The 26,634-nt window shown below is 46.4% G+C and overlaps 1 protein-coding gene across 1 annotated transcript in view; it reads left to right on the top strand.

The window, feature by feature from the left end:
- LOC133345927 (cyclin-dependent kinase 6-like) overlaps window positions 1-26,634 on the top strand; it is a 50,539-nt gene that overhangs the window by 17,041 nt on the left and 6,864 nt on the right. Inside the window, 5 exon segments of the mRNA XM_061557061.1 lie at window positions 7,232-7,367; window positions 12,640-12,807; window positions 22,243-22,352; window positions 22,650-22,700; window positions 25,766-25,901. Of these exon segments, the coding sequence (XP_061413045.1) occupies window positions 7,232-7,367; window positions 12,640-12,807; window positions 22,243-22,352; window positions 22,650-22,700; window positions 25,766-25,901 (601 nt within the window).

The raw sequence follows: 26,634 nt of genomic DNA on the forward strand, positions 1-26,634 counted from the left end.
TGGCCAATCAGATATAATCACAAAATGTGTTCATTGTAACGATATTAAACTGGTTTGTTTGACGGTCAGGATACTACATAGTCATCTTGTGTAGGTGTAATGTGACAATGTAGCCCACTCACCCTTTATTGTGTTCTCCAAGCAAGGTTGTGGCACATTTGAAGAGTTCAGAAGAGGCTTAGTGGGCTATATTCATCAGGCCGTGTCACACTTTGTACGACATGCGCACTTTCATTTCACTTTTTTAATTTGTGTAAAGTCGATCAGTGATTACTTGAAAATTACATGAAGCAAAAAATTATAGATTTCCCAGTCCCCATTGAAAAAGACATGTTTACAACTCGCAAGTGAATGTTTCTTCTTGGTAAATATTCAGATAGGACATTTATAACGCTGCCTATTTTAATAAAGCTAAAACTAAACTATTTTTATGATAACTAAACAATTTTTATTTTACCAGGTAAGGCCCACTGAGCTATATCGCTATTTTTCAGAAGAGACCTGGCCACAAATGATATCTCAACGAAGTGGCTTATCATGTGGACATTTATAACAGCCAAATACTCTAAATGCAGGTTTCTAAATGTGGAGAGAAAAACCAGAGGACCAGGAGAAAAGTCTACGCGACCACAGGGCAAACATGAAAATTCCAAATTTAAAGGCGTCAGAGTCAGGATTGAACCCATGACTTCCTGCATACCAGGCGAGGTAGTTAACGTCTCGCCACCGTGGCGCCCCAAACCTGCTCCTTCGTGCATTTTAACTAAATCTGCATGTTACTAATTACATTTTCATCACTGCGGCACTAAATTGAAACAGTTTTCAAGAGCTACCACCTCAGCTTTTTAGGAAACCAAAATATTTTCACGACCATCAAAAATATCCAGATGTGGCCAGAATGTTTGCCAAGTTGGCAACAGTAGTTGTGGCGTTTCTACATGGAGATGCTGAGTGCAGACATTTGTAATCCCTGTGCGAGTCTTCGCACAACTCGGCCTTGGTCGCTCTTCGTCAGGCCGAGTCGCACTTTGTACGACATGCGCACTTTAATTTCACCAAGTATTTCCAGGTCGTCGTTCCTCTTCCACCGTGCAACCAAGCCGAGCCGTGCCAGGGCCGTGCTGAGCCAACTCGGGAGGGGCCAAGTTGTTTTTCCACTGCAAAAGCCGGGCTGTGCTGCTGACGTCACACACAACGAACGAGTCGAGACGCATATAGATGGCGCGATGACGGCGTCTCCTCACGTTGTGCTGACTGATGTTTCGCGCAATGAACGTGTCATTAGCGTGGCCCTACCTTGTCCCCCCGCCCTGAGCCAGTTTCAGATGTCTTTAATGGCAATAACCACGATTTGATTGTGGCTCTAGCCATCACTAATAGCTAGTGAAGAACCACCAGTACCGTGAGAGCCCTGCACTGGCTCGGCTTGAATGCGCCAGTGGAAAGGGGAATATTTTTCGCTGTGCAATTAGGCTCTGTCCAGACGAAATGTGCTGAGGTTTGTTTGTTAACAGAACACTTTGTCTTTTCATGCTGGCAGAAATTGGATTTGTGTTTAGTCAAGTGGCCGTTAAACATCATGTTGAAATGCAAGAGATAACTTCACATAGGAGTGATATGTCAGATAAACCTGCAGGGATTCTGTTTACTCAATCTTCCACATTATCCCAATCGGTAGCTTCTTATCAACCGCATCCCATTCCTGCATAAATCTCTCTCATCCGTCTCTCACCAGCAGTTTCTCCTCCCCATTTTCAACGTGCTCAATATACTTAGCGGAATATTATTTTCTGTGGAAAGATGTTTCCTGCATCTGAACCAGGACACTCATATTTTCTAAAGTCGATGTCCTCAAAATCAGTTACAAGGGTGGTTTGTTTTTGTGACCGGTCTTTAAGCTGGTATTGAACTCAGGATTAAATGTTCACAATGCTCAGACTGTGACTTTATATTTCATGGCGCTGGTGGTGAGGCACGAGGCTGTGGCGTTTGAGTAATCATCGTCTTTGGCATTAGAACTGCTCATGCGGCTTCCTGTCGGTTTTTTCCCCCCTCTGAGAAAAAGTTACACATTTTAAAATAGCTCTGAGATAGCAGTGTGCGAAAGAGAACAACGGCATACGATGCCCTGTCTTTCTCTCTTTACAAGTTCATCTCCTCCTTGAGCTGTGCGCAAGTGGCATTGTGGATCCTCCCGTCATTATTGTCGGCTCGCTTGCTCGCTGCGTGGGAAGCCGCACTGTGATTAGCGGAGCACGGTGACGGTGCCACTGCTCCCTCTCTCCCATGGATGTGATGCTCGCAACAGCATGGGGACCAAGGGGCACGCTACTTATTGCTACTGCTTCTAGCTGCTGCTGCACACTGACACATGCACTGCCACCCTCATAATGTCTCCACGGACATTTGCGTCGCCTCTGCACGGCAACACTTGCCAGGTCTTCTGGGCCTACGGTTCTGCACCACGCAGTACAAATTCCAGTTGGTAATAGAGAAAACGAAGTGAAAACTAAATGTGGTTTTGTTTTGCATCCAGGATGTATCTTCAGGGACAAAGTACTTCCCCAGTAGAGATACGTCTATTTGCCTCCATATTTAATCGCATGATAACACGGCCTTTAATTATACAAGATAAGTTGATCGATTGGTCGGGCTTCAAATTACTGTTGAACTGTAATGGATGTACAGTTCTATAATACTTTTCTAGCGTGACTGTTGTCGTATGGAGAAGACTGGTCCTTGCCATGGAAATGCGGAATATACATTACTGGTCGTGGAGAGGATTGACACTTTGGCTTGAGCTTGCAGCCACTGCTTATGGCGTGGAGTGCTTGACAGCAGCAGCAGCAGTAGCACGAGGGTGCATAGTGGTCGGTGGCGGCGAGACTGCTGAGCGCCAGTGATAAGCGATTGTTCTCGGGAATGTGTCTGCTCAGGAAGGGGTTTGTGTGCGCCCCGCGTGTGTCATCTGGAGCAATCCAACGAGTGCAGGTTGCAGTGTTTTACACTTGAGGGTTTGCTCACCCGCTCGCTTGTGAGGGGAATTTCTGGCATCGTCAAATATATATAGGGCTTATTTTTCTTCCATACACGAGTGCATTTAGTCAGAAAATGTGAGAACATTGACCAGTGTGTGCAATGCAGTGCTTCCTAAACTATAGCTTTGAGGTTTCGAGTAGTGCAGGATTAATAAAGCCTTTGCTCCCATTCATTTAAGCTGGCCGATTGTTTTTGCAGGCCGTTTTTTTTCACGCATTAGAAAATGTTGAATTTGGTCTTCTTTTCACACCCAGCACTCTGCAGGCTATGGCGGCAGTTAACCCGCTTTGGCCCCTCCTGTGGGGGCCATCCAAGGGGTTGGCGGCCGCTGCCTCTGCCAAGCATCTGCCGCTGTCGCTCCGCTCGCTTACTCGCTCCAGCTCGCCCTCCCGACTGCTCGGCCCTGCCGTGGCCCCTCTCTGGCGTAGTCCCTGTGCGGCCCCAGTGCAAGTGCGCACCTCTTTTAACAGCTTCCCCGTAGCTCACCGCTGCCACCAACACCGCTGAATACGGCCCATTTCCCGTGTGTGCGGAACGACCCCCCCACCCCGCTTCCTTGGGGCCCCTGTGCCATCTCCAATGCTCACCACTCCAAGTGGTCCAGTCCACCTCCCGTTTAATTTGAACTTGCCGTGCATCTCACTGGTTTGTCCCTTCACTCGCTGTGCCTTGTCAGCTGGTTCACTGCAAATGTCTGGAGCTTTGTCTGAGCGTGTCTGTTTTTGCATGCACCAGTGTGTGTATGCTCCCACACGTATGCATGAGTGCATGTGTCTGGTCATAAGCTCAGCTTTTACCGTCTGATTTCCTGTGTCTGCCACACTGTACCAGCCACGGGACCTCCGCTTTCGTTGCCACATTCCCATCTGGCCTGGTCTCCTTCTCAATGGTCTTCTATCCAAGGGCTGTCACCTGGTTGTAGACGTTTACAATTATCGTTGAGCAGAAAAACAAAACATTTTTACATTTGCTCTGCACACTACCACTGCTAACTACACCAACAGTCTTCAGTTCCTGCCGGGTTTCCACAAGTCTTAACGCAGGCGACTGAGCACAGGGCGGTGCAAAGTTGATCCCAGCACCAACGTGTGGCCGTATTCGGCCACCTGCCCCTTCTTGCTGGATTCCAGCCTCTTCCCGTCCTACTGGTCTCACCCCAGAAGCTGCCCTGTCATCTCTTTTGCCCACTCTAAGCTAAACTAAAACTATTATTATTTTACCAGATGAGGGCCGCTGAGCGATATATTGTAGCTCTTTTTTTCAGTAGCGACCTGGCCACAAATGATAGCCTAATGAAGTGGCTTATTACGTGGAAATTTATAGCAGCCAAATACTCGTGTGACCTGCACAACTTTTGCCACCGGGCAGGAGGAGGCTGAGCTGTGTGTGGGGCGGCTCCTCAGTCCCTAAGCAGGATGCCGTGTCATCCGCTACCCCCCCCCACCCCCCAACGCTTTGTACGTGACCCTTTATCCACCTCCAATGACCTCAACAACCCGAGCTGTTAACCTTTGAAGAGACGACCATCTTCCCTCCATCCTGAAATGCCATTCCTTCCCCGCGTGTGCTCAGCTCTTCACCGGCGCGTGTCTTTTTGGGTGAACCCTGCCTCCCAGGCAATGACGCTTATCTCATGTTGCTCTCCCTGCCCTCACTTTTTCCATCTTTGACACTACGATTTATTCATTCTACACTGATATTCTAGTTAGATTAATCTAATATCGTGGAATGTACCAATGTGTGTATTGTAGCAAAGATACCAATGTTCCTACGTGCATGAGTGACTGCACGATATATATCATTTGCAATGAAGGGATTTCCCCCCCCCAAAAAATTGTGGTTGTTTTAATTTTCCACAAAAAGTACAAGTGTAGGTGTATCCATTTCATCTATACGATAAGAATTGTCTATTACATTATTAAATAACCAATTTTAAATAACATTCATAGGAAACCACACGAGTGCCAGCCATTGACTCATATATTGAGACTTCAGTATCTATGTTTTGTTGGCACAGTGTAGCACCATTGTATACTGAGACAATACCAAACATGCCTGCTTCAGAGGTTGTATATACAGGGCTAATTTTAGCAACTGAAATGCAAAGCCACTGGGGTGACCTCTGAATTGCTTGCAGCTGATGGCTGTTGACCGTGGGTCATCTCTGTTGCTACGTTGCAAATGGTGCAGCACCCTTGCTCCTGGCAAGGGTTCCTAACAGAGGCCCCATAGGAGTCGGTGTGAAGCAGCGAGCAGGGGCCAGACCCTGCTATTGTTTTTGCGGTTGAATGAATGATTAGGGTCTGCCTCCCCCCCTCCTAGAAAAAAAACAAGTGGCATGTGTTTGCTGATATCTCAATCTCTTACATGCGATCTCTGTGGGCGACCACACCAGGCCTGCCAGGAGTAACCAGGCAGATAAAGAGCCCCTTCTGTAGGTGTCTTCTACCCCCTCGAGCCCTACTCCTGCACTCCATGTCCGGGTGAGCTGGAGAGTCAGATCAAAGCGGAGCTGTTGATAATCCATGACCGGCACGCTCAGCTCAGCCTGGTCGCCAGGATGGTGGAGAAATATACAAAAGCCAAGAGTGCATGCGTGTGTGTGTGCGTCCATGCGAGCAGGTTCTCTCCGCAGCGTCTTTGTTGCGCCTCCTCGCAGAGATTTTTTCCACTGGAAGACCTGCTGCAGTTAGGCCCCGAGCGATGGCTTACGCCAGCCTGGTAGGATGAGGAGTTAGCAGCCAGCTCTGTTGTGCCTGTGTCCATAAACGCTTCACAAATATCTTCTTGGTTCTTTCGGTAAAGTCACGTAGAAGGGAAATAATAAAATAATAAAAATAAAACATAATAAAATAATTTTCACGACGTTTCGGCCACAACGCAAGCAGCCGTCCTCAGGTGAAGAACAGGTCTGTCTGTCATTCAGACGCTGTCTTTCCGACAGGCCTGTTCTCCACCTGAGGACGGCTGCTTGCGTTGTGGCCGGAACGTCGTGAGAATTATTTTATTATGTTTTATTTTTATTATTTTATTATTTCCCTTCTACGTGACTTTACCGAAAGAACCAAGAAGATGAATCCCTGCAGTCACGAAAGCTTTAAATCGCAGCTTCACAAATAGTTGTGCTGTTTAACCCGCGCCAGTCAGTGGCTTGTGAAGCATTAAATAATCAGTGATTGGACCGGAGACCACTTGAAGGGATCTCAGAGGTAGCTCGGTGACATCCGCTTCCGTGGGTCGTTCTTAAACATCAAGGGTTGCACTGCTCTGTGAGAGATTCGAATGGCCTCTTCACCTTTTGAAGTGAAACCGATAGCACAGTCTGGACAAAATTTGAGGGAAATTACACTTAAAAAATTAAATAATTATAGCTTCATTGTAATATGTAGTGGTCGTGAATGTTGGTTACAATTACACAAAAGGAATGTGCTTGTGGCACATGTTTCCAGTGCATCTGTATATATACACAGATATTACTTAATAAGACAATGTCCATTGTTTATCCAGAAAAAAACCCTCAATAGGTCTCAAGAAACTTTTATATTTTTATTTGTCTAAGAAATCTCTACCGAGTCTCAGGACTATTTTTAAAACACAGACTGTTTTAAAAACCCACCTACTGTCCTGCCATTTCATAAAACATGCTTCGATAATGTATTTTCATTGCTTTGTGCGGCTTTCGTGTTCTCTGGCCTAACACTGGTGAGACAAGGCCATAAAGGAAAAGAAAAGTCTCTAGTGTAGGTCAGTCAATTTCAAGGACAATGCATACATTATCATAGCATGTTTCTTTGCATGTTTTATGACACACGTGTGGTTAATTCAGACTTCATGCCTTGCAATAGGTGTCTATTTGATGTTTGAATATCTTAACACCTTTATTATCTACCGGAAAGGGTAAAGCCTATTTTTTCATTATCTTGATACCGGCAAAAAGGGTCCCATAGATAAAAAAAAAACATTATCTGCTGGAGCCGACTTATGTTAAAATTAAGTTCTTATTCATCATAGATTTATGGGGTTTTTGTATTACTCATATGGCGCAGTTTTTTTCCTCTTGATTTATGTTGGCTTCATTGCTGTATTTAATTTTATTTGTTATGCTTTTGTCATTGAAGTGACCCAAACGAGACTTTCATGGTATCTTGAATGCTCACCCAGTTAAACATACGACTTGTGCCCTTGTGTCCAGGCTGTTTGACGTCTGCGCCACGTCCCGCACCGACCGCGAGACGAGGCTCACGCTCGTCTTCGAGCACGTGGACCAGGACCTGTCCACCTACCTGGAGAAGGCGCCCGCGCCCGGCCTCCCCGCCGACAAGATAAAGGTAAAAACCTCCGAGAGCCCCGTGGACTGTTCTCCAACACGAAGGGTCGCGTTGCTTATGAAGAAATTCGAATGCCTTTTCCTGCACCTGTGACGGCCAGAAAGCCGTGCTTACACCACAACACTCGGGTTCCCCCTTGACGGTTCGCCATCGGCGATCGCCGTGGGTAGTTCTTCTTTGCTGCGTGTGGCACGCACGCCTCGCTAGAGCTCTCTTACAGTTGTCTGCCCATATCTGCTCTGTGATTGGACACTGATGCAGATTCGAGCTTCCTCGGCTACAGTAATTGTAGAGTTGCGAATAATTGTAAATATGTTTTTTGCAGCGTGTGTTGAGAGTGATAATGGGAGTCGTGCCGGTGTGAAATAGCTGTGGCACTTGTTGACTTTTGCAAAAATGCATCATTTGGTTGGCAAAATAAAACTTAAATATTAACGTGTTATCATCATCATTGCCAGTAAGTAACATGTTGCTTGAAGGTCATTTAAAAAAATGCAATTTTTATCTCTTCTTAATCTATCCCTTGGTGAAGATGTTCAATAAGGGACTTTATATGAAATTGTGCCAGGTGTCTCAGTGGTAGAGTGAGAAGCCCCCAATCAAGAGGTTTCAAGTTCAAATCCTGGTTAAGTGTTGACTCAGCCCATCATCCCTTCGGGGTCAAGAAAATGATGGAGGTCAACAGTGAGAGACTCTGTCGCGCCCATATGACTATGGAATCTCCACAACTGGCTCAGGGATGTAAGCAAGTGATAAACACTGGCTCAATGATATTTTGAGCAGGAAATCACTTTGACTTTTGATAAGAAAAATGCTGTAAGGTTATGCACTGGCTGCCCCACATGTAAGACTGTGCAGTGGCTTTGTGTGCGTGTGCTTACTTTAGCAACTGAACATGCTCTTTTTTCATGTACATCTGTTTACGACTCTCCCTCCTCCCCCACTGGAATACATCAGTACAATGGGCCAATGAATTTTATCAGTGGGTGTAAAGTGTGTGTTTATTTTCCGATTTTAACTTTTTTTGGTGTTATCTTGAACGCCATAAAATCACTCCGCAGGACAAAGCAGTCTATTGTATGTGTTTCCTTTCACACCGACTTTGGTCGCACATGCTTGCAGTGGGGTGGTACCTGTGTTTGCAGTGGCATTGTTCTGAAGGTATATATGGGCCTTGCATGAAGGAATTGAGAACAGGTTGAGATGCTGCAATTGCATTGGAGTAGAGGTTTAAAACACCGAGGACACTATACTATACCAAGCGGCGTTGTCTCTTGTCAAATTATGTTAAAAGCAATAACGCCCTTCAAACTTTACCAAAGAAAAGAGAGATGTCATTCTACCAATTTGGATGCCTGTTTTAAATATTACATTTCAGTATTAGGGCTGCATCAATAAAAATGTTTACGTCGATTCTTAAGGCGCGCATCGCATAATATCTATAACCTTACATATATTGCATACAGTGGATTGACGTAACCTTTCTAGCCACAAGTGGCCACTGCATGCACCACGTTATTAAAAATGAGAGTTGAATCAAATCACAACCCAGAGTGGTAAAAATTCATTGAATAATTAGGAAGGAAAATTGTGAATATAACGTGTCCTCCATAAAGAAGCGCTGACGAAAATCTTCTGTTATCTTACAGTTCCTCTGGGATCATGGGTATTATAGAGGGGCTTCTTTGCGAAAATGTAAGGTGTCAGTGCACCCCTCTTTTGAAGTCGTATTTATTAACGAGAGTACGGTAAAAGAGTCATATTGGGACTGGTGGAAGGGAAACGCGTCTCCTGCTCCCAGGCCCCACACCCCATTTTCCCACTTTCAGGTGTGACAAAACCACCGGTGGTCTTGTGACATAAAAGTTTACAGCTCGCACCTGGCTCACACGCTGCCGATAAGCGGTTTTGTGATCGAGAAGTCGCTCGCTGCAGCCACGGCTCGTCGCTCCTCCTTCTCCCACCAGCTCTCTCGAAGCTTAGCACCACATGAATATGCAGGACTCATTGGTTCCCACACTCTGATAGCAGCAACGAAGGGGATGTGCATCTGCCTGCGTTCTCGGTTCTCCTCGGCCATTGGTCCAGTGTAAAAGTTTTCCTCGGCTGCTGCTCCAGGCTGGTTGTACACGAAGTCCCGTATTCGTCACTTTCTATTGACTACAATTTCAGCGGCCTACGGCCTTATTCAAGCTCCTGCGGTTGGCTTCTTGGCGCTTGGCGCCTTGCCTATTGCCCCCACTGATGTCCTCTTCTCCCCCCCCCCCCAATGTGTGCAGATACTACTGACTATTTTATGTAGGGTGTGTTGTCATATTTGCCTACAAAATACATTTATTTTGGGGAGGAGGGGGGGTGGGGGAGTGAAAATCATTTTGTGGGGGGAGGGGGGTGAACTTATTTTTTTTTGTAAACCTGTTGAATCAACTTTTTACCCCCTCTTCTGGGGGGGGAGGGGGGGCGGTCCAATATCTAAAACTTTTTCTTTCAGGCCTTCTGAAATGTTATTATAATTTAGTTGACGGACAAACGGAACGCCGGGCTTTTATAATAGATGTGATGCCCCCTAAGAGTGCGCATCCAAACGTGGGGAGTTTCACTTCAGTGCACCATCGCTGCATTGTTGTACCAGTTGACAGCTGTGAACTTAAATGGCACGTGCTCATGAATTTGACAATTAATTGGCAGCAAGACTACAATTAAAGTTGGCTTGAGATATAAAATATAGATAGGGGTTGATTACTTATTAATGCATTCAATTGCTTGTGTCGGAGAAGCTGCTTTTCTGTTCAGTTGTTGGGTTCATTTTTACAGCCTTTCGAATTGGTATTAAAACTTGTCTTTGTGGTCAACTCCTAAGCTGGACAATTGAATGAACAGCTGTTAGAGCACTCTGTGCTCAATGGACCTGCTGTTGAGCACTCATCTACAAATGCGGTTGCTGGGTCAGGAGGTAACTGTCGGAGGAGGATGACAGCTGCACGGGACACTGCGTTGCCACCAGCAGAAAAGAAGGCTGCCAAATTGTGGGGGGAGGAGAGAGAGAGAGATCAAGAAAAAAAAACCCGCAAATGAATTGTGAGATGGACGGGAAACAATTGTAGTACGGCAGATGGCCCGGATGCTCTGTCCGTTAAATAAATAATTAACATTTCGGGCCAGCTGTTCATTTGCTGTGGTTTTCTGCCGGAGCGGAGTTTGGTGCTGCCGGTCCCCGTGGCTGTGCGCGCCGCTGCCACTTCTTGGCATAATTAATAAAATGTGAGCTGACGCGGGCACAAAGCGGCGGCTGTGCGAGGCTGGGCGGCCGGGCCAGAGAGGGCCACGTGGTTGGGGCTGCCGGGCGCGGCCTGCTCTGGCAGCGGAAGCTCCGACGTGGTGGGTCCGCTTTCCTCAGCGCACTAAAATTCTCCCCTCCTCCTTGCTGCTGCCCCATCCGTGGCAGGAGTCTGAACAGCTCCTCCCCCCTCCCCCCCACCATCAATTCATGGAGCACAGAGCCATCGCCTCGTGCGACTGCGGCGGGACAGGGATGCTCAGTGGTACACGAGCCTTTGCATCAAGCGCACATAAGTTGTTCCGATTGCCTACCTTTAAGCACTTTTGAGAAGCCTTGTGTGCAAAAGGAGTTTCATTGTAGTATTTTGTTGCCTTTATTTAACCTCTTGAGAGCCCAGTGATACAATAAATCCCTTTTTCTTCATTCTGGCAGTGTTGGTAGTGAGCCAACTGCTGCTCTAAATATCTCCTTGTAAATGTGCTTTATAACACAGTTTCTGAAGATTCCTAAAAAGTCGGTGGAAATGCCTAGGGCTCAGAGGGCCCAATCGAGGTCTGCTCGCCAATAAAAATACTGCGAGGCCGTTGAATAGAAAGACATGCGGTAATTGTTGTAATTTTGTTCTTCCATCCATCTGATTCACATTAGGCAGGTTTCTCATAAAGGAGGAATGTTGGAGAGATGTGTTCGACCGTGGTGGTGCGCAGGGCGTGTGGGTGTTGGGGCAGGGGCCCCACAGTTGGGGAGCACCGGTTCCGCTCACGCGCCACTATATGCGACGACGCGAGCATAGCGCAGCCGGCGCCTGGCCTCGGGGGGCCCAAACCGTTCAACTCGACGGAGTCTCCGAGGCCAGACAGGGGCTCTCGTGATAGCGCGGGCAGGCTGGCCTTGCGGCCCGTGTCCCTGCCGTGTCCACCTGCTGATTTACAATTAGAATGTCACGAAATCGAATGAAAGTCCAGTGTTGGATGATCATCCGGTTTGTTTAGCCTGGAGTCACTCACGTACTTATAGAATAGGTTTTCATTCAATGATGACCCTTGTAGAGTGTTGTGCATGAAGCCTATCATCCACGTGATTGTTATACTACATAATAATAGTGGTAACGGACAGGCAGGCACGTAGCTAAATATTTGAGTAATACATTTTTACTTTATATGAATTTGATTTAATCAGGCAAGGTTATGTTCAAGTACCAGCGCTGTTGTTTTAAAGTGATGTTGCGATTATATTACTTTACCTGAAACACCTTGCCTCTCGCCTGCTTTGTCGATTCTCTTGAGGCTGAGTTTATGGAACAGGTGATGTTGAAATTGGTGTCTGTGGTTACTGGCTCAGGCACATCAATCACAAAATCATCATATTTTGTGGCCATGTGCGATGCGGAATTTCTCATCGTCGCGTTCCCGTTAGTATTACAATTTTTTTTCAAGATGAGCCTTGTACCACATGTCAGAATTGCCTTAGAAAAGTGCATTCATCACAAAAGCCATGGCAACATTGTTGTTGAAAATAATGTCGGTTTTGTCTCGGAAAGGAGTATAACACAAACCACTCGTGTAGCCCCTTCGGAGCTCACGTATAATCAAGACCACGTTTGGCAGAGAAAGAGCAAATTGTGCGAGGATAACAAAGTAGCGATGCTGCGTTAGCATGTATAACCACACTAAATAAATAACCTCATCACGATAAGGGCGCGCTCTGGTTAAATACGTGATGTTGCGTGAGAATTACTGGAAAGCATTGTCAAATGGGCACGCTACCAGCAGTGATTTCATTACATCTATAAACAGCTGTGCATGTACACTTGAAACGGAAATTCTGTATTTTCCACCATGCATGTGATACACATAGTGCGGTGCCTTCTGCCTAGAATCTTGGCGCTTCTCCATTTGATACGCGAACGCGTTTAAACTGGCGCTCGTCAACAGCTAACGCCTCCTGTCTCACCGCCATGCCGATGCGTTTTGTGTGCCCTGTGGTGGCCAGGATATGATGCACCAGCTGCTGAACGGGCTGGACTTCCTGCACACTCACCGCGTGGTGCACCGCGACCTCAAGCCCCAGAACATCCTCGTGACGAGCGACGGGCAGGTCAAGCTCGCTGACTTTGGCCTCGCGCGCATCTACAGCTTCCAGATGGCTCTTACCTCGGTGGTAAGGCAGATGTGTTTGCACGTTCACTCTTTAGATATTGCAATGCTTTAAAGTGAAAGCGTCTCCTAGATAAAATGAACAGTGATGACGGCTCATCTCCATCAGTTGATGGAAATATGTTTCTGCTACGAGTTTGAAACTTACATTCAAAACAAAATGAATGTAGCTAAAACAATGTGTATTTAAAGATAATGGTTTTAATAGTTGAGGGATCAGTAAAAAGACGCTCAAAGGCTAGTTGGCCAAAATATGGAGATCTTTCATCTTGGTGATATTTATAACTTGATGCCGACTGATCACGTTCAGCTTTGTGAGTCCTAAGCAGTGTTATTCCAAATAGAGTGCAGCGATTCACACACTGAGCTATAAACCTAGCCGCCTGAGTCCTATTTTTGGCCACTGGTAACATCAGTGGTGAGTGTTTACTGAGCACCTCCTATTCACCAACCCGCACTGCCCAACGTGGTGAAGTATGGTCAATGAACACCCATGACTGATGTGGCATTGGGATGACTTAATCCAGCAATTTAACAGTGAACTGACAAAGGGCTGTAATTATATAATTACAGGACATGTATAACAGTTGTACAAATTTTTGTCCTGGAGCATCTCTTTTGTTAAGCGCCCTTGTTTACATGATTTCGGTACAGCTGTTGAGATTATGTTAGGGTGATGAACCAAGAAATGGCCCGGAGCCCTTGGCGATGAGTGAATGGAGGCTTATTCACCGCCCGCTGGCACCGCGACACCTACAGATGCAAGTGGAGCTAATGGCCTCGAGCCGGCAAATTGTGCCTTGTTCGTTGACACCATAAAAGCGCCCAGATCGTTTTCTTTTTATGGCAATGGCGCATTATTTTTTGGTCCGTGCGAAAATGTAAATCTTGCCTTTTGCAAACAACACAAATTACTTGAGCTTTGAGTTTTGGGCCCAGACGCTTTCCCCGTCTCCCGTGCCAAGTCTCAAACTGTTTGCTGTGTGGTCAAAGTGTGGCTTTACGCAATGCTCGCACAGATGTATCTCCTGTTCATCAGTGCATTTCGGTCCGAGAGTTGCTATAAAATCTCTCTTTGTCCAACTTGCCGTTAAAAATAATCCACCACTTTTCATTTTTAAATGTGAAAGATGCCAACAGATTTTTTTATTCTTTGAAAAGTTACGGCTCATCTCTACTTCTCAAGCTTTACCATTTTAAACCAACTGCTGGCCCCCGGGCACTGTTCGGGGGAGCACAGTAACTTAAAACCTGCAAACCTTCAGGGAAGCCAGTCATCTCGATCCACTACTCGGCGCCGAAGGTCCCATGATGAGCTCCACGAGAGATTTCTAGCGTGGCTGCGCTGCAGGAATTCAGATAACTATGTGATGATCACGAGCAACGGTGTCAATCCAATGCTGTCGTTCTGAGTGTTTCCTCACCTCAATGTGCAACATTAAATTAAACATGCAGTGATGGCAGAGGGGTTAACTTGGCACTTAAATCAAGACACAAATCAGTGACTTAATAACAATGAGCTCCAGGAAGTGGTACAGTAAAGTGGGTTAATGTGCATCACATTCAACAGTAACTCAAAACAGACGGCTCGTTGAGGAAATTTATTTTTATAGCAACTAAAATATAGTGTAACGATGGAACATCTGCATTTCCAACGCACCGCTCGAGGGCACTTTGCATCTGTGAATGAGCACCAGGCAGAGTGGGGTGAAGATGCAGAGTCCTTGCTGAGGCACATGACGGCGCAAAGGGGGTAGGTGCCCGGCTGGTGCTGACAATGCAGCGCTTGTGCACTGCATTACAAGCTCAGCCTTACTCTTTGGTTCTTTCGGTAAAGTCATGTAGGTGAAAAAAAATAAAAATAATCAAATTAAATCACGACGTTTCGGAAGCAACACAAGCTTCCGTCATCATGTGGGGACAACCATAGTAAGAAACACCTAATGACAGAAGCTTGTGTTGCTTCCGAAACGTCGTGATTTAATTTGATTATTTCAAATTTTATTCTTATTTTTTCACCTACGTGACTTTACCGAAAGAACCAAAGAGTATGGATCCTTGCAGTCACGAAAACTTTAAATCTAGAATGTGCTCAGCCTTATTTGGTTTCTTTCATATATAGTAAACATTTTTAAACCAAACCTCAATCCACTGCTGGATGAAGACATCCCCAGGCTATGTTGGTAATATATTTATTTTTTACCATGCTTCACCATGCTGGTCGGTACAGGTTGTTGGTGAAAAGGGGGTTGAGGAAGGCAGGAGCGGTTCGATTGTTAGTTGCTGCCGATGTTAACTGTGGTGGGGAATTTAACTTAAGTCGTCGGGATCCTAGCGCGGGGCACTTACCACTGCGCCACTGTTTCCATTTGAATGACAATAATGTTCCTTACTCTTAGTTCTTTCGGTAAAGTCACGTAGGTAAAAAATGAAATTAAAATTAATAAAAATAAAATTATAATAATATTAATTTTAATTAAATTTTTTACCTACGTGACTTTACCGAAAGAACTAAGAGTATGAATCCTTGCAGTCACGAAAGCTTAAAATCTAGAATTGTCCCTTACTCGTTTTATCAAAAGAGCTTCGCCAAGTCCCAGTACATATTTAGGGGTGGATTGCCCAGTGCCTTAGGTTAAACAACACAAACGTTCAGGCAACGAGAACATGGAAGCAAACCAGGAGATAGGCGCTTAGGGAACCTTTACATTGAAGCACCACAAACAGTACAAATGCTTGGCTTATTTGCAATAAAAGTCAAAGTCTGGTAATTATCCTTGAGGGGCATGAAAACTGTTTGGTCTAACCCAGCTGAGACCTAACCTTGCCTGAAGGCTCTTCCTGTGTGTGACGCAGGGAAGGACGGTGCGCACGTGTGTGTGTGTGTGCGTAGACCTGCCCCCCCCCCCCAGCCTGTTCACTCCACGCTTCTCGCCCGTCCATCGCCCTTCACTTGCTGCTCATCGCTCACCTGACTCCCTTTACCTGCCACTCCTCACCTTTGTGTTTCCCTTAATCTTTTGAGTTACTCCTTGCATGTTTGTTGCTGCTTCTCTTCGCCACCTCTCTATCTGCCTGCCGCTCTTCAATTATTATCTATTGCCTTTTTCACCTGCGGCCAATTCTCTGCTGACATTGCGTTGGCAGTCAGTTTTCCACCTGCTAAACATTGCGAGAGAATCGCGCTTGTGCTTGTTGTCATTCGGTTCCAGTTATGCACTTTTATTATTGGAGAACAGGTGCTAGACGTGGACGGTAAGTGATTAATTTGTCTTGAAGTATCCAGCATGTGCACATCGGCAAGTTTCACAGCCAGTGCAGCACACGCTGGTCCACTGTCGTGACGATTTGGAACCCAGGAACTTGTCCAGCCAGACTCTGTTGTGAATTGTGTTGTAGCCAAGCTGTGCCGAGGACATCTTCTGTCATCTTGGCCTTCTCAGTTAAACCTGTGTCACGTGCCAGTGTAGAGAGGAGTTGTGTGATCGTGGTGAAGGTGGATGGACTGTCAATGTGTTTGATATTGAGCTGAGTCGGGGATGATCAGCTTGAGGGATTGATGTAACATATTAAAGAAAAACAATGTCTTTTCATTTTCAAGTATTCCTGTTGGATGCAGTAATAATTTAAGCTACCAGCGCAATCTGGGCAAGTTGTTATCAACGTAAAACCTAGTAAGGACGTTATAATATTTTTTGCATTTTGTGGGCCCTGCATTGATGCAATTTTTAAACATCTAAAAAACCCCAAAGTAAAACATCTGCCGACTTGTACAGCCAGTGTATGTAGCACAAAGTATCATGTGACTTTGATTGAATTCAACAGAAAAAAAATCTGAAAAACCTCCCGGTGTTTGATGTTCTTTTTATCATTTGACATGGTTTAAACTATTTAAATGTTTTCATAAAATAACATTTCTTAAATGTACGATATCGAGTTGGCAAATAATATAAGAATTAGTCTTGGGCTCCTCCTTCACCAATCTGCACTGAGCAGCAGGTGAAGAACCAGTTGACATTAATACAGGGTGATCCATTTATAGATACTCCACTTAAATAATATGGGAAAATTAGACAGTTATAGATAGTGATTGAGGGTTGCTAAGTATGGCCTCCTGCAAGCATCACATTCTCAGTCATTAGGGTTTTTACTCTGTTTTTAGTGTCACGTTTTTAATTGAACCGGTGTTACGGAATTTGTATAGTTTTCTTTTGCGTCGGTGTATGCCCCACATTTTTTCCTGGAATAGACACAGTGCATTTGTAGGGTGAGGCACAGATGTTTGAATCTTCATCATTGCTACCATCTTCCTCTGTTTTTCTGTAAGATACGGAGCCATCACATTCGCAATATTGACTCACCTGATTTAAAGCTTTCGTGACTGCAGGGATTCATATTCTTGGTTCTTTCGGTAAAGTCATGTAGAAGGGAAAAAATGTAATATTAAAAATATAAAACAATAAAATTCTCACGACGTTTCGACTGCAACACAAGCAATCATTATCAGGTGTGAAAAACACAGCAAGAAAATTTGAAAAAAGTGCCAAAATTTGAAAAAAGTGCCACTTTTTTCAAATGTTCTTGCTGTGTTTTTCACACCTGATGAAGATTGCTTGTGTTGCAGTGGAAACGTCATGAGAATTGTATTGTTTTTATTATTTCATTGTTTCCCTTCTACGTGACTTTACCGAAAGAACCAAGAATATTCACTCACCTGTTAAGAAAAAAGTAAGAATTTGATTATAAAATGGTAGATTATCTATCAATGCATCACCCTAGGTAAGTGCATCGCTAACAGGTCCCGGTCGCATCCCTTGCCCTAATAGGACATTCAGGCGGGCGGCTTGGCTCGGTTAAGATTGGTGTAGAAACGACTCGCGTGGGAGCCTTTTTCGACGAATAATAATGCAAGGCGCCATCGTATTTACGGGTCAGGCCAATAGGACGGGACCACGCATTTACGCACTTCGGCGTACAAGTAGTCCCGGATCGCGACGCCAATTCTCATTGTGCGCCGTGAATGGCGAACTGCGGCTTAGGTCCTCGTGGATACTACCAGAAGCCCGCCGCGGCATGGATGTTACCGCTACCCAGTTATCGTGTGGATGTTACCGTGTGGATGTTACCGCGAAGATGTCACCGCGAGGATGTCACCGCGAGGATGTTACCGTGCACGTCGCTCTTAGGAACGTCGCAGGTGGGCGATGGTGGCTGCGGCAGTCACGTCGAAGATTTTAGCGGAAACTAATGGAAGGTGATCCCCGGAACGGCGCATCCTGAGCACGAGTTGCGATGGGGAGGAGTGGGGAGCGTTTGCGCGCCGGGCAGCCATGCCGTGCGGTACTCACGGCAATCGCGATCGGTACGCAACCAGTGAGGGGCGGCGGCGGCGGCGGCGGCAATAGTGGCGGAGGCAGTGGCGGCAGCAACAGGCGCAGGCAGAGCTCTGCCGTAGCAGACGTTTCAACGTGAAGGCTTCAATGCGTTGGCGGTGATGGAGGCGGTGGGTGCCGAGTGCGGAGCCTGCCCGGGCAAGCTGCCCATGTGAGCAGCGCAGCTCCTTAGCCGGTGTCGCTGAGCGCCTCTCTGCCCTTTAGAGGGAACCTTCTGTTCTACTGCATCACTACTCGTGCGAACTCACTTTTAAGTATGGTAGGTGATCGCTTCGGAATTATGGTTACATTGAGCTGCAGCTCATTCAATTTTGTGGAAAAAGTTTGCATCCTCTTGAAATAGCAAAGCGTAATCATGACAATGAAAATCATCTGTGGTTATTTAATTGTTCTATTATGGGGGCACAGCCCGCTACGTTTAGCAATGTTGAATGATAATTATGTGCCTGCATGATAATTAAGATGGAACAATTTGTACAAAGAATAAGTTGCAACAGATACATACCCGATTTAGTGTGCTGAATTTCAGCGAATGTATTGCTTAATCCAACATTTTCTCTTCATTCCCCAGTAATTGGTTATGAGCAAAGCCAACGTTCTCAGCGATAGTGGACAATACGTTGTTAGCACGAATAAAAATCGAGTATTCGCTGTTGCCAATATCGCTCGTGACGGCACGCGTGCTGTTCCGCCAAGCGCTGTGCGGTGTGTGCGATGCCGCGGTGCTGCGGGGTGAAGATCATGGGTCCCATTCTGGCAGCCGGAGCCGCGTGGTCCTGGCTATGAGTCATGCACTCAAGAGCCGCTGCTCCGTTTCCGCCCTTTGAGCTGGAGCTCGCGTGGGGCCTCCATCCACGCAGCCAGCTGGTGCACGCCGGATGCGATGGTGTTTGCACAGTAAGTGGGGAGGGTGGGGGAAGGGAACAGGCGATGATCGTACTCAGCCCCAACCCGGCTCTGCCACCCGATGCACCACTCATTGCAAAAATACGCTGCGGTTTTCTTGGCCCGGAACTGAATTATATGGAATCGAAAGAAAATACTGAGAAATGAAATGCAGAAACTGTTATTTTGAGCACAGAGGCCATTCGCCTCTCTACTCAAAAGGAGCCTGTGCTTAGTTCCATCAGTGGTGGTTTGGCAGTGATGGGGGCGTAGTTATGGGTCGTACAAAACCTGTACTCGTGACTAACCCAGGATAACTGCATCAGGGGGCGGCCACTCGGTGGCATGACACGATAAGCGATGATTCATCGGCCAATATTGCTGGATCGACCGTAAAAGCCAATGACAGTACTCCTGTAGTGGTGATCTTCCTCTTGTGCAGGGAGGCATGTGTGCGCAGGCTATCTGGCAAAGCAGAGATGCTACAGCAGAGACATGAGGCCGATGCTCCAGATCGCACAGGGCTGAGTGGGAATCCTAGATGGTAGAGCTCATGCCGATGCGGAGGGAATGCATGACTGCAGGCAATAGCACGTCGAGGCCTTTATCTGGAAAGCATTAACTATCTACTGAACAATGAAAAAATTATGACAATCACCATCATACAGTACAGATTGTGTATGAATCAGAGACTGCTTTTAGTGTTTATTCTGTTCACTGCTGCTTGATTGACATATCTATATTTGTGAAGGTTACACGAGGCCACAGCTGGTGCATGATTGGCTCCTGCGGTATTGTATATATGGTCGTGCAACAAGGTAGCGTTTAGATCCCATGCATTGTAACTGCGGTCTCTAGGGAGTCCCGTTTTCTCGTTAAGACCATGCCGGGTGGGAGAGTGCTGGGGTGGCTTGTTGCCACGTTTGTGGGATTTCTGAGAAAGCCTCTTCGGTTGAAGCACTGGTGGCTGCAGAGGAACGGATTGGTTGGGGTTTGCAACGTTGTGGGTTCTGGCGTCGTGATATCGGCGCCGCGAGCGAGCGTGCGATGCCGCGCGTGTTGCGACCGATAATTGTCAGGATGTTCCCTGCGAGTGGTGGCCTAGGGCTGCAGCTTCCGCCGCGGTCGACTGTGCCTCGCCCGGCCGGGGCCACTACCGGTTTTCTTTGAAAGCGAGCGCAGCAGCAGTGACCACAGTGCAGGCGGCCTGGGGCGCGGAGCGGAGAAGCCTTCGGCATAAAGAGGCCGAATCGTGTAGCCACCGCCAAACGCCCCGTTGTTGAGCAATTTGCTTTATTAACAGCATTAATTTCAGCAGATACATTTCAACATTCTGGCTTACCACTATGAGCTGCCTCTGTTTCAAAGTGTAAAGGGTCTAACAACTTTATTTTCTTGATAGTGTTCACAAAGTCTTAATGCTTCACAGATGAGTTTTTTTTTACTTTAGTGTATTGTTGAATTGCACAAATTATCTAAATGACAGTCTTCAAAAGTCAGGAGAGAAAAAAATCCCCCTGGCAGTGATGAGGCATGACAGTGTGAGTGTCACTGTGCCAGATAATGTCAAGATACTGTCACGGCTGTTGGCTTAATGGTTTTGTGAAACCTAGGATTGCAAATGCGGCTGAGTTGGCCAAGATGCGTGCCACTCACACTTCCAACAGGAAGTCCTGTGCGCCGTTTCTGAACATCGCATCCAAAAAAGAGATGAATTTCTCCTTTGGTCTGAACAGTTAAATTGGCAGCAGTATACCAGTGAGAGCACTAGGTGTGTGAGCGCATTTGCACAAACTGTGTCCTTTGTTTCTCCGGCAGGAAATTCCCTTCAGCAATTTATTTAACACTGGATTTTGACTCGTGTGTAACTTTCACATTGTGTTTTTGTGAGCTGCCATGGGTGTTTTTCTTTTGCTCATTTAATGTTCAGAGAATGTTTATGCGGTAAACTCGTGAACTCTAGTAAAGAGAAACTATTCCAATGTCCATACTCACTTGCACACTGGTGTGAAATGTTCACATCACATTGAGTGGTGTTAATGTTTACCGTTCAGAAAATTTACAAAGAAAACCATCAAAACCTGTTAGCAGCATCACAGAAGCTCTGCAAGTTGCTTAGCCAAGAGAAAAGCTATGCATCCATCCATTGGTTCTTTAATTTGTTACACATTAAGTAAAAAATATATTTTGAATGCATTTCTGAATCATCAAATCAGTCATCGAAGGGCAGAAGTGTGGCAATGGAAATGTGAATGGCAGCGATTGCTGCCTAGGCCCGGCATGAGAAGGCAAGCTTTTCCGATTGAGGTCAATTTTGCCGAGTCAACAGCAAGGCCGGCCACAAGCCGCCTTGACCACCGCACAATGACACGCTTAACCTCTTATCGGCACCAGTGCCAAAGCTGCGTTTCTCGCTGTGACTCATGGGAGGATTTTGCTCAGCAACAGGCCTATTTATACCACGTAGCTTGTGGCCCTCTGCTGACTTGACATACGTACCACAAATCTGAGACTCCTCTGATTGCTTGATTTAGTTTTAAGTCAAGGGGAAGACCTAAGACCCGATGGTGGGATACTGTGGGGAACAGATTTTGGAGGTTACGTGTCTACTGTGCAGTAACTGCGGAATCTGACGGAAGGTCGAAAGCGTTGCCGACGCATAGGTGGCATCAACAGTTTTGGCTCTGGTGACGTCTTGATTTTGAATACAACTATCACGATTTACCACGTTTCACTGTGGTGGGTGCAACACACAAGATGGACAGGATGGTGGTGGTGATGGTTGTGACAGACTGTCCTTCACCCACACCTCCGTTTATCACGGTTGACGACGTACGATGCGAAAGCAGTTTAACATACATACATGGCTACATGGTAACGGGGATGTTAGTGGTATTGACAATGCAGCATGACCCCTTTTCATTGCCACATTATGTGCCCAGATGTGGCCTCCTCTTTTGGGTCTACTGATCGTGACCGTTGGGTGTTTCTAAGGCGTTAGACAATGTCTACAGGTGGACGGAGCGGACTGGCGGATGTGGAAAGCGTGGGAGGTGCTTCCCGTCCCTGCGGTGACTGCTGTAATGTCCAAGGACTCTTATAACGGTGCATGCGTGTGTGCGCTTGTGTGCTTGTGTGTGCATGTGCGGCATGGGCTGCAGGTGGTCACGCTGTGGTACCGTGCCCCGGAGGTCCTGCTGCAGTCGAGCTATGCCACCACCGTTGACCTGTGGAGCGTTGGCTGCATCTTTGCCGAGATGTTCAGACGCAGGTATCTTTGCCACGAACCACCCACCTCGCCGCACATACCATGAGCACAGGCCCGGCAGGGCTGGTTATTCACATGGAGGAAGGCCCTGAAGCAGTCTAAATATTGCACACCACAGATGTTAGCTATAGCTGGCAGTCAAACTTAGGTTGTTGGGTCCATAGTGCACTAATCACTATGCCACCTCTCCCCATTAAATTATTACTTGAAAAAGTTCCACTTTTTTAACGGCTTGGACTGCAGCCTGGTTTTTCGGAGCCGAGACACTGTTTATAGTAAGTGTCTCATTTTTCTTCACAGGCCTCTCTTCTGCGGAAGCTCCGATTTTGATCAGCTGACAAAGATTTTTGAGTAAGTATTGTTTCGTTAAAAGAAAAAAACACATTATTTCAACAGCATTTTGTTATTTTTCCATTGTTGCCTGGACAATACTTGAAGCAATCAACATCCATATCATTGTTCACAACCGAAGGATTGAGTGCATTCCGCACAACCGAGTCACAGCACAAGCACATGTGATGGCGCCGCCGCCACTGCGGCCATGCATGTGCGGGAGGGAAGGCAGGGATGAGGCAGGGGCAGCGAGAGCGCAGCACTGGGGAGGTGTGGCCTGGGTGGTGGTGGAAAAGTGTCCGTTGCGGGTTAACTACGCTTATCTACGAGCCCTCGCGACTTCCTGCCTTTGCAAGCGTGGAGGGGGGAGACTCACAGGTTTTGTCCTAGTTTTTATGTTTCTTTCACCTTGGACTTCCTCTCTCATGTCAACACGTTGGTACCTGTGTGCATACGCAATCCTCCGTTCCCCCACGTCAGGCATGAGCAGCTCTCACATCAAGTTCAGCGTGGTCTGTTCCATTCATGAATAGAGCACTATAAAACTTCAGAAGCATTCAGCAGGAAAAAAGCCAATTGCTGGCATCTTATTAAATTCCAGCCCTTTTTTCAATCCACCAAAAGATGAAGGCCTCCTCACACCGTGTCACCCATGTTGGTTTTTTGTTATCATACTTCACCACGCTGGTCAGTGTGGTTTGGTGAAGGGGGTGGGGAAGAGATGCCAGTACCCAGTAAACGGTTTTAATATCACTCATAGATTATGTTAGCCTTGGCTAGGATTTGAACTCGGGTTGTGGGGTTCATACCACGGTACACTCACCACTATACCACTGCTCCGCCTGCCATTATTTGAATCTAAAAGTCTTAGGTACAAACTTATTTTTTAAATATATATCCTCACCAGCTGCTCAATTAATAATGTAATGTTAAGCACGGGATATGTTATATTCTGTCATATAAAAGTGACCATAATGGAAGCGAGATATACTTGTGGAGATACACGTGAGTTTAATGTCACTTAACATCATCTGCCTGTGTGTGCATTCAACCAATCAGTTTCTGGATCACTGTTGTGACTTGGGAGTAAACTCCTGCTTCACATTCTTGCTGCCCGATAATTCCCTCTAAACGGGACGCGCCTTCCTCGGGAGAGATTAACGGCTCCATTACTGCTTTACGGGTGTCCACGAGTGGAGGTGGAGTCCAGCAGATTGACCTTCATTTCCGCAGCTTCCTCCCGCTTGTGACCTGTGAGCGAGGTGTGCCCCACGAATGGGACCGGCCCTGATTGGTCAACGTGTCGAAGCCCATGAACCAATTGCAGAGTTGACCGCTTGCCTGCGAGAGTTCTGGGAAATGCACACGCGGGGCGAGTGGGGGTATGAGGTTAGAGGTTGTGACCTTTGCTCCTTTCCTGGGTTGTTTAACTGGCCCTTTCCTGCCCCAGCTGATGAGTGCAAAACTGTTGGACAAGCAACTTCCATTATAAACTTAAAATAGAAACCACGACCTGACTAATGTGGCCTGAACCACCCTGGGGGCATTTGCAGCATCCATCCCATTTGACAAGTAGGATTCGATCGTGACAAGCCCAGTTGCCAAAAATGATAATGTTTCTAGAATTGTTTTGACAACGGAAATGCCTTGAGTTATCGTGTTGGTTTCAACCATGCACTTCACCCACTGCTTCGCTTCTCCACACCGGAGCACAGGAAGCAATGTGGTGCCTGAGTAGCACAGGTACCATGCGTGTTCCACTTGAATGCGAATGCATGTATACAGTCGAGCAGCTCTCCTCAAAAAGGGTCAATGCGCATTCATCTTCTTGCAACGTGCATTTTAACTGGAAATGAAAACACAGCAGCAGAATGTGAATTGTGTTCTGTGCAGCTTGGTAAGGAATTGCAATTTATGAAGGTGAACTGTCGTGTCTTATTTGTGCATCAGTTCAAAATACATCAACTCAAGTACAGTATCTGAAACGTAAGCAGGTGAATGAACAGCCAGCAAATGTGGCCACTTTGACACCAATTCAAAGGGGTATCATTGGAATGTAAATGACTACTTCTCCACATCGCGAGCCAAGTCAATGGAATTTAAAAGGACCCATAGAAGTGGCTGTTACTGGTAGGAACCTCCTGGTTACACCAGCCCACAGGGGATTATTGTGTCTGTCGTGCAGGGAGGGGCTGGGTGGGGAGGGGCTGGGTGGGGAGGGGAGGGGCTGGGAGGGGAGGGGCTGGGTGGGGAGGGGCTGGGTGGGGAGGGTGGGGCTGGGTGGGAGGGGTGGGGCTTGTGCCCGCCCTCACAGTCGGCCATATTGCGGAATACACCACGCCGCCGTTGACCCTGGCCATTGACCGAGCAACCCAACGTTCCTACCAGCTCCCTCCGCAGGAATGTGTTCATTGGAAGACAAGCAACGGTCATGGCATTGGCAGACAAGAACAGGACGCCGTGCGTGTCCCTGTGCTCTTTGAGATGAATCCCCGTCACTCTGTGACATGATATGTGACATCATACCAATTGTATCTTCCCAGCTAGAGTATGTTGCTCTTCCATACCCATGCTGCATATTTACCTCCATCGCCTATTCTCTTCCCTCCCCTACTCTTTCCTCACCCCCTAATTATCCTTTACCATGATCACCCATTCCTCATCCCTTGCACGCCCCTATCCATCGAAATAATTTATTTGTTTATACCGTTTTTTTTGTAATTATGTTAAGGTTACTCTATAAATATCAAATAAGCTTAGATGCCCCTTTGTCTCTGACTACTGTTCAAGCAACATAAGATGCTGGTGCTGCTGATGCACATGCAGACCCTGATGCTAATGCCGATGATGCTGATAGTCACGTTGAAAATTGATGCTGATGATGATGCTTATGGAAAGGCTGTTGCCGCAGGTGGTCATGTTGAAATGTTATACTTAGGCAGATTGTGGCACGAATAATTGACGTTGATTATGATGCTGATTCGAATGACGACGCTGATTGTGATGGTGCTGACGTCGATGCTGATGGCAATGTTGAAAATGTATTCCGACATTAATGCTGCTGCCGCTTCTATGGTGTGCAGTCTACTGGGCCTGCCAAACCGGGACGACTGGCCGCAGGACGTGTCGCTGCCGTACACTTCCTTTGCCTACCGCCCCCCACAGGCACTCAAAAACGTTGTGCCAGAGATGGGCCCATTGGGGGAGGAGCTGCTGCTGGTGAGAGGGGCTTGTTCTACCCCGGCGGCGCTACATTCCCACTTCTCATCACAGCGCCAGCACTTCCGTTTAGCACATCCAGCACTAAGATAACAACAGTAGATCTAGCGTAATTTTACGTTTTATTTCATGCCATCTTTTGTGATCTGTGCAGAAAACCAGCGCCTACGTGTATACACATCCTTGTTCTTGTTGTATTTTCGTACAATGACGGTTTGCTTAGTGTTACCCAGTGTTTCAAGTTTTAAGTTTAATTTCTTAAACCAGGTGAGAGCTTAAGAGACCAAGAGAAGTGTAATTTGCGAGAGTGACTTGGTGCACGAGACTGCCACTAATTTGGAGGAAATGATAGAACTTGTCAAATTTGGACCCTCACACTTGCAAGTCTTCCTGTGCTAGTGGTGCACTTTTAATCCTCGATGTCTTTGTAGATCTGTGGTCTCCTCATCCGTAGTTTTTATATCGCTTCATGAAACATGTCCATATCTCCCATATTGTGGAATACCTGAAATACTTCTGAAAGTTGAGTTGGCCCAAAGATTATCAAGCCATACTTGCCAGGAAATAAAACATTTTTAAACACTTGTTACTTTATTTTGTAGCCTTTAGTGATTCAACCCTCCAGAGTTTGGATTAATTGAAACAGGGTTACAATTAAATGAATAATTATTTGGGAAAATGTTTACCGTTACATTTGTTCCTCGTTTTTTTGGTCTCATTTGGACAGTTTTAA

This window comes from Lethenteron reissneri, chromosome 23 (genome assembly GCF_015708825.2).
Source record: "Lethenteron reissneri isolate LAM-NWPU_2019-01 chromosome 23, ASM1570882v1, whole genome shotgun sequence".
In the NCBI taxonomy this organism is placed as follows: domain Eukaryota; kingdom Metazoa; phylum Chordata; class Hyperoartia; order Petromyzontiformes; family Petromyzontidae; genus Lethenteron; species Lethenteron reissneri.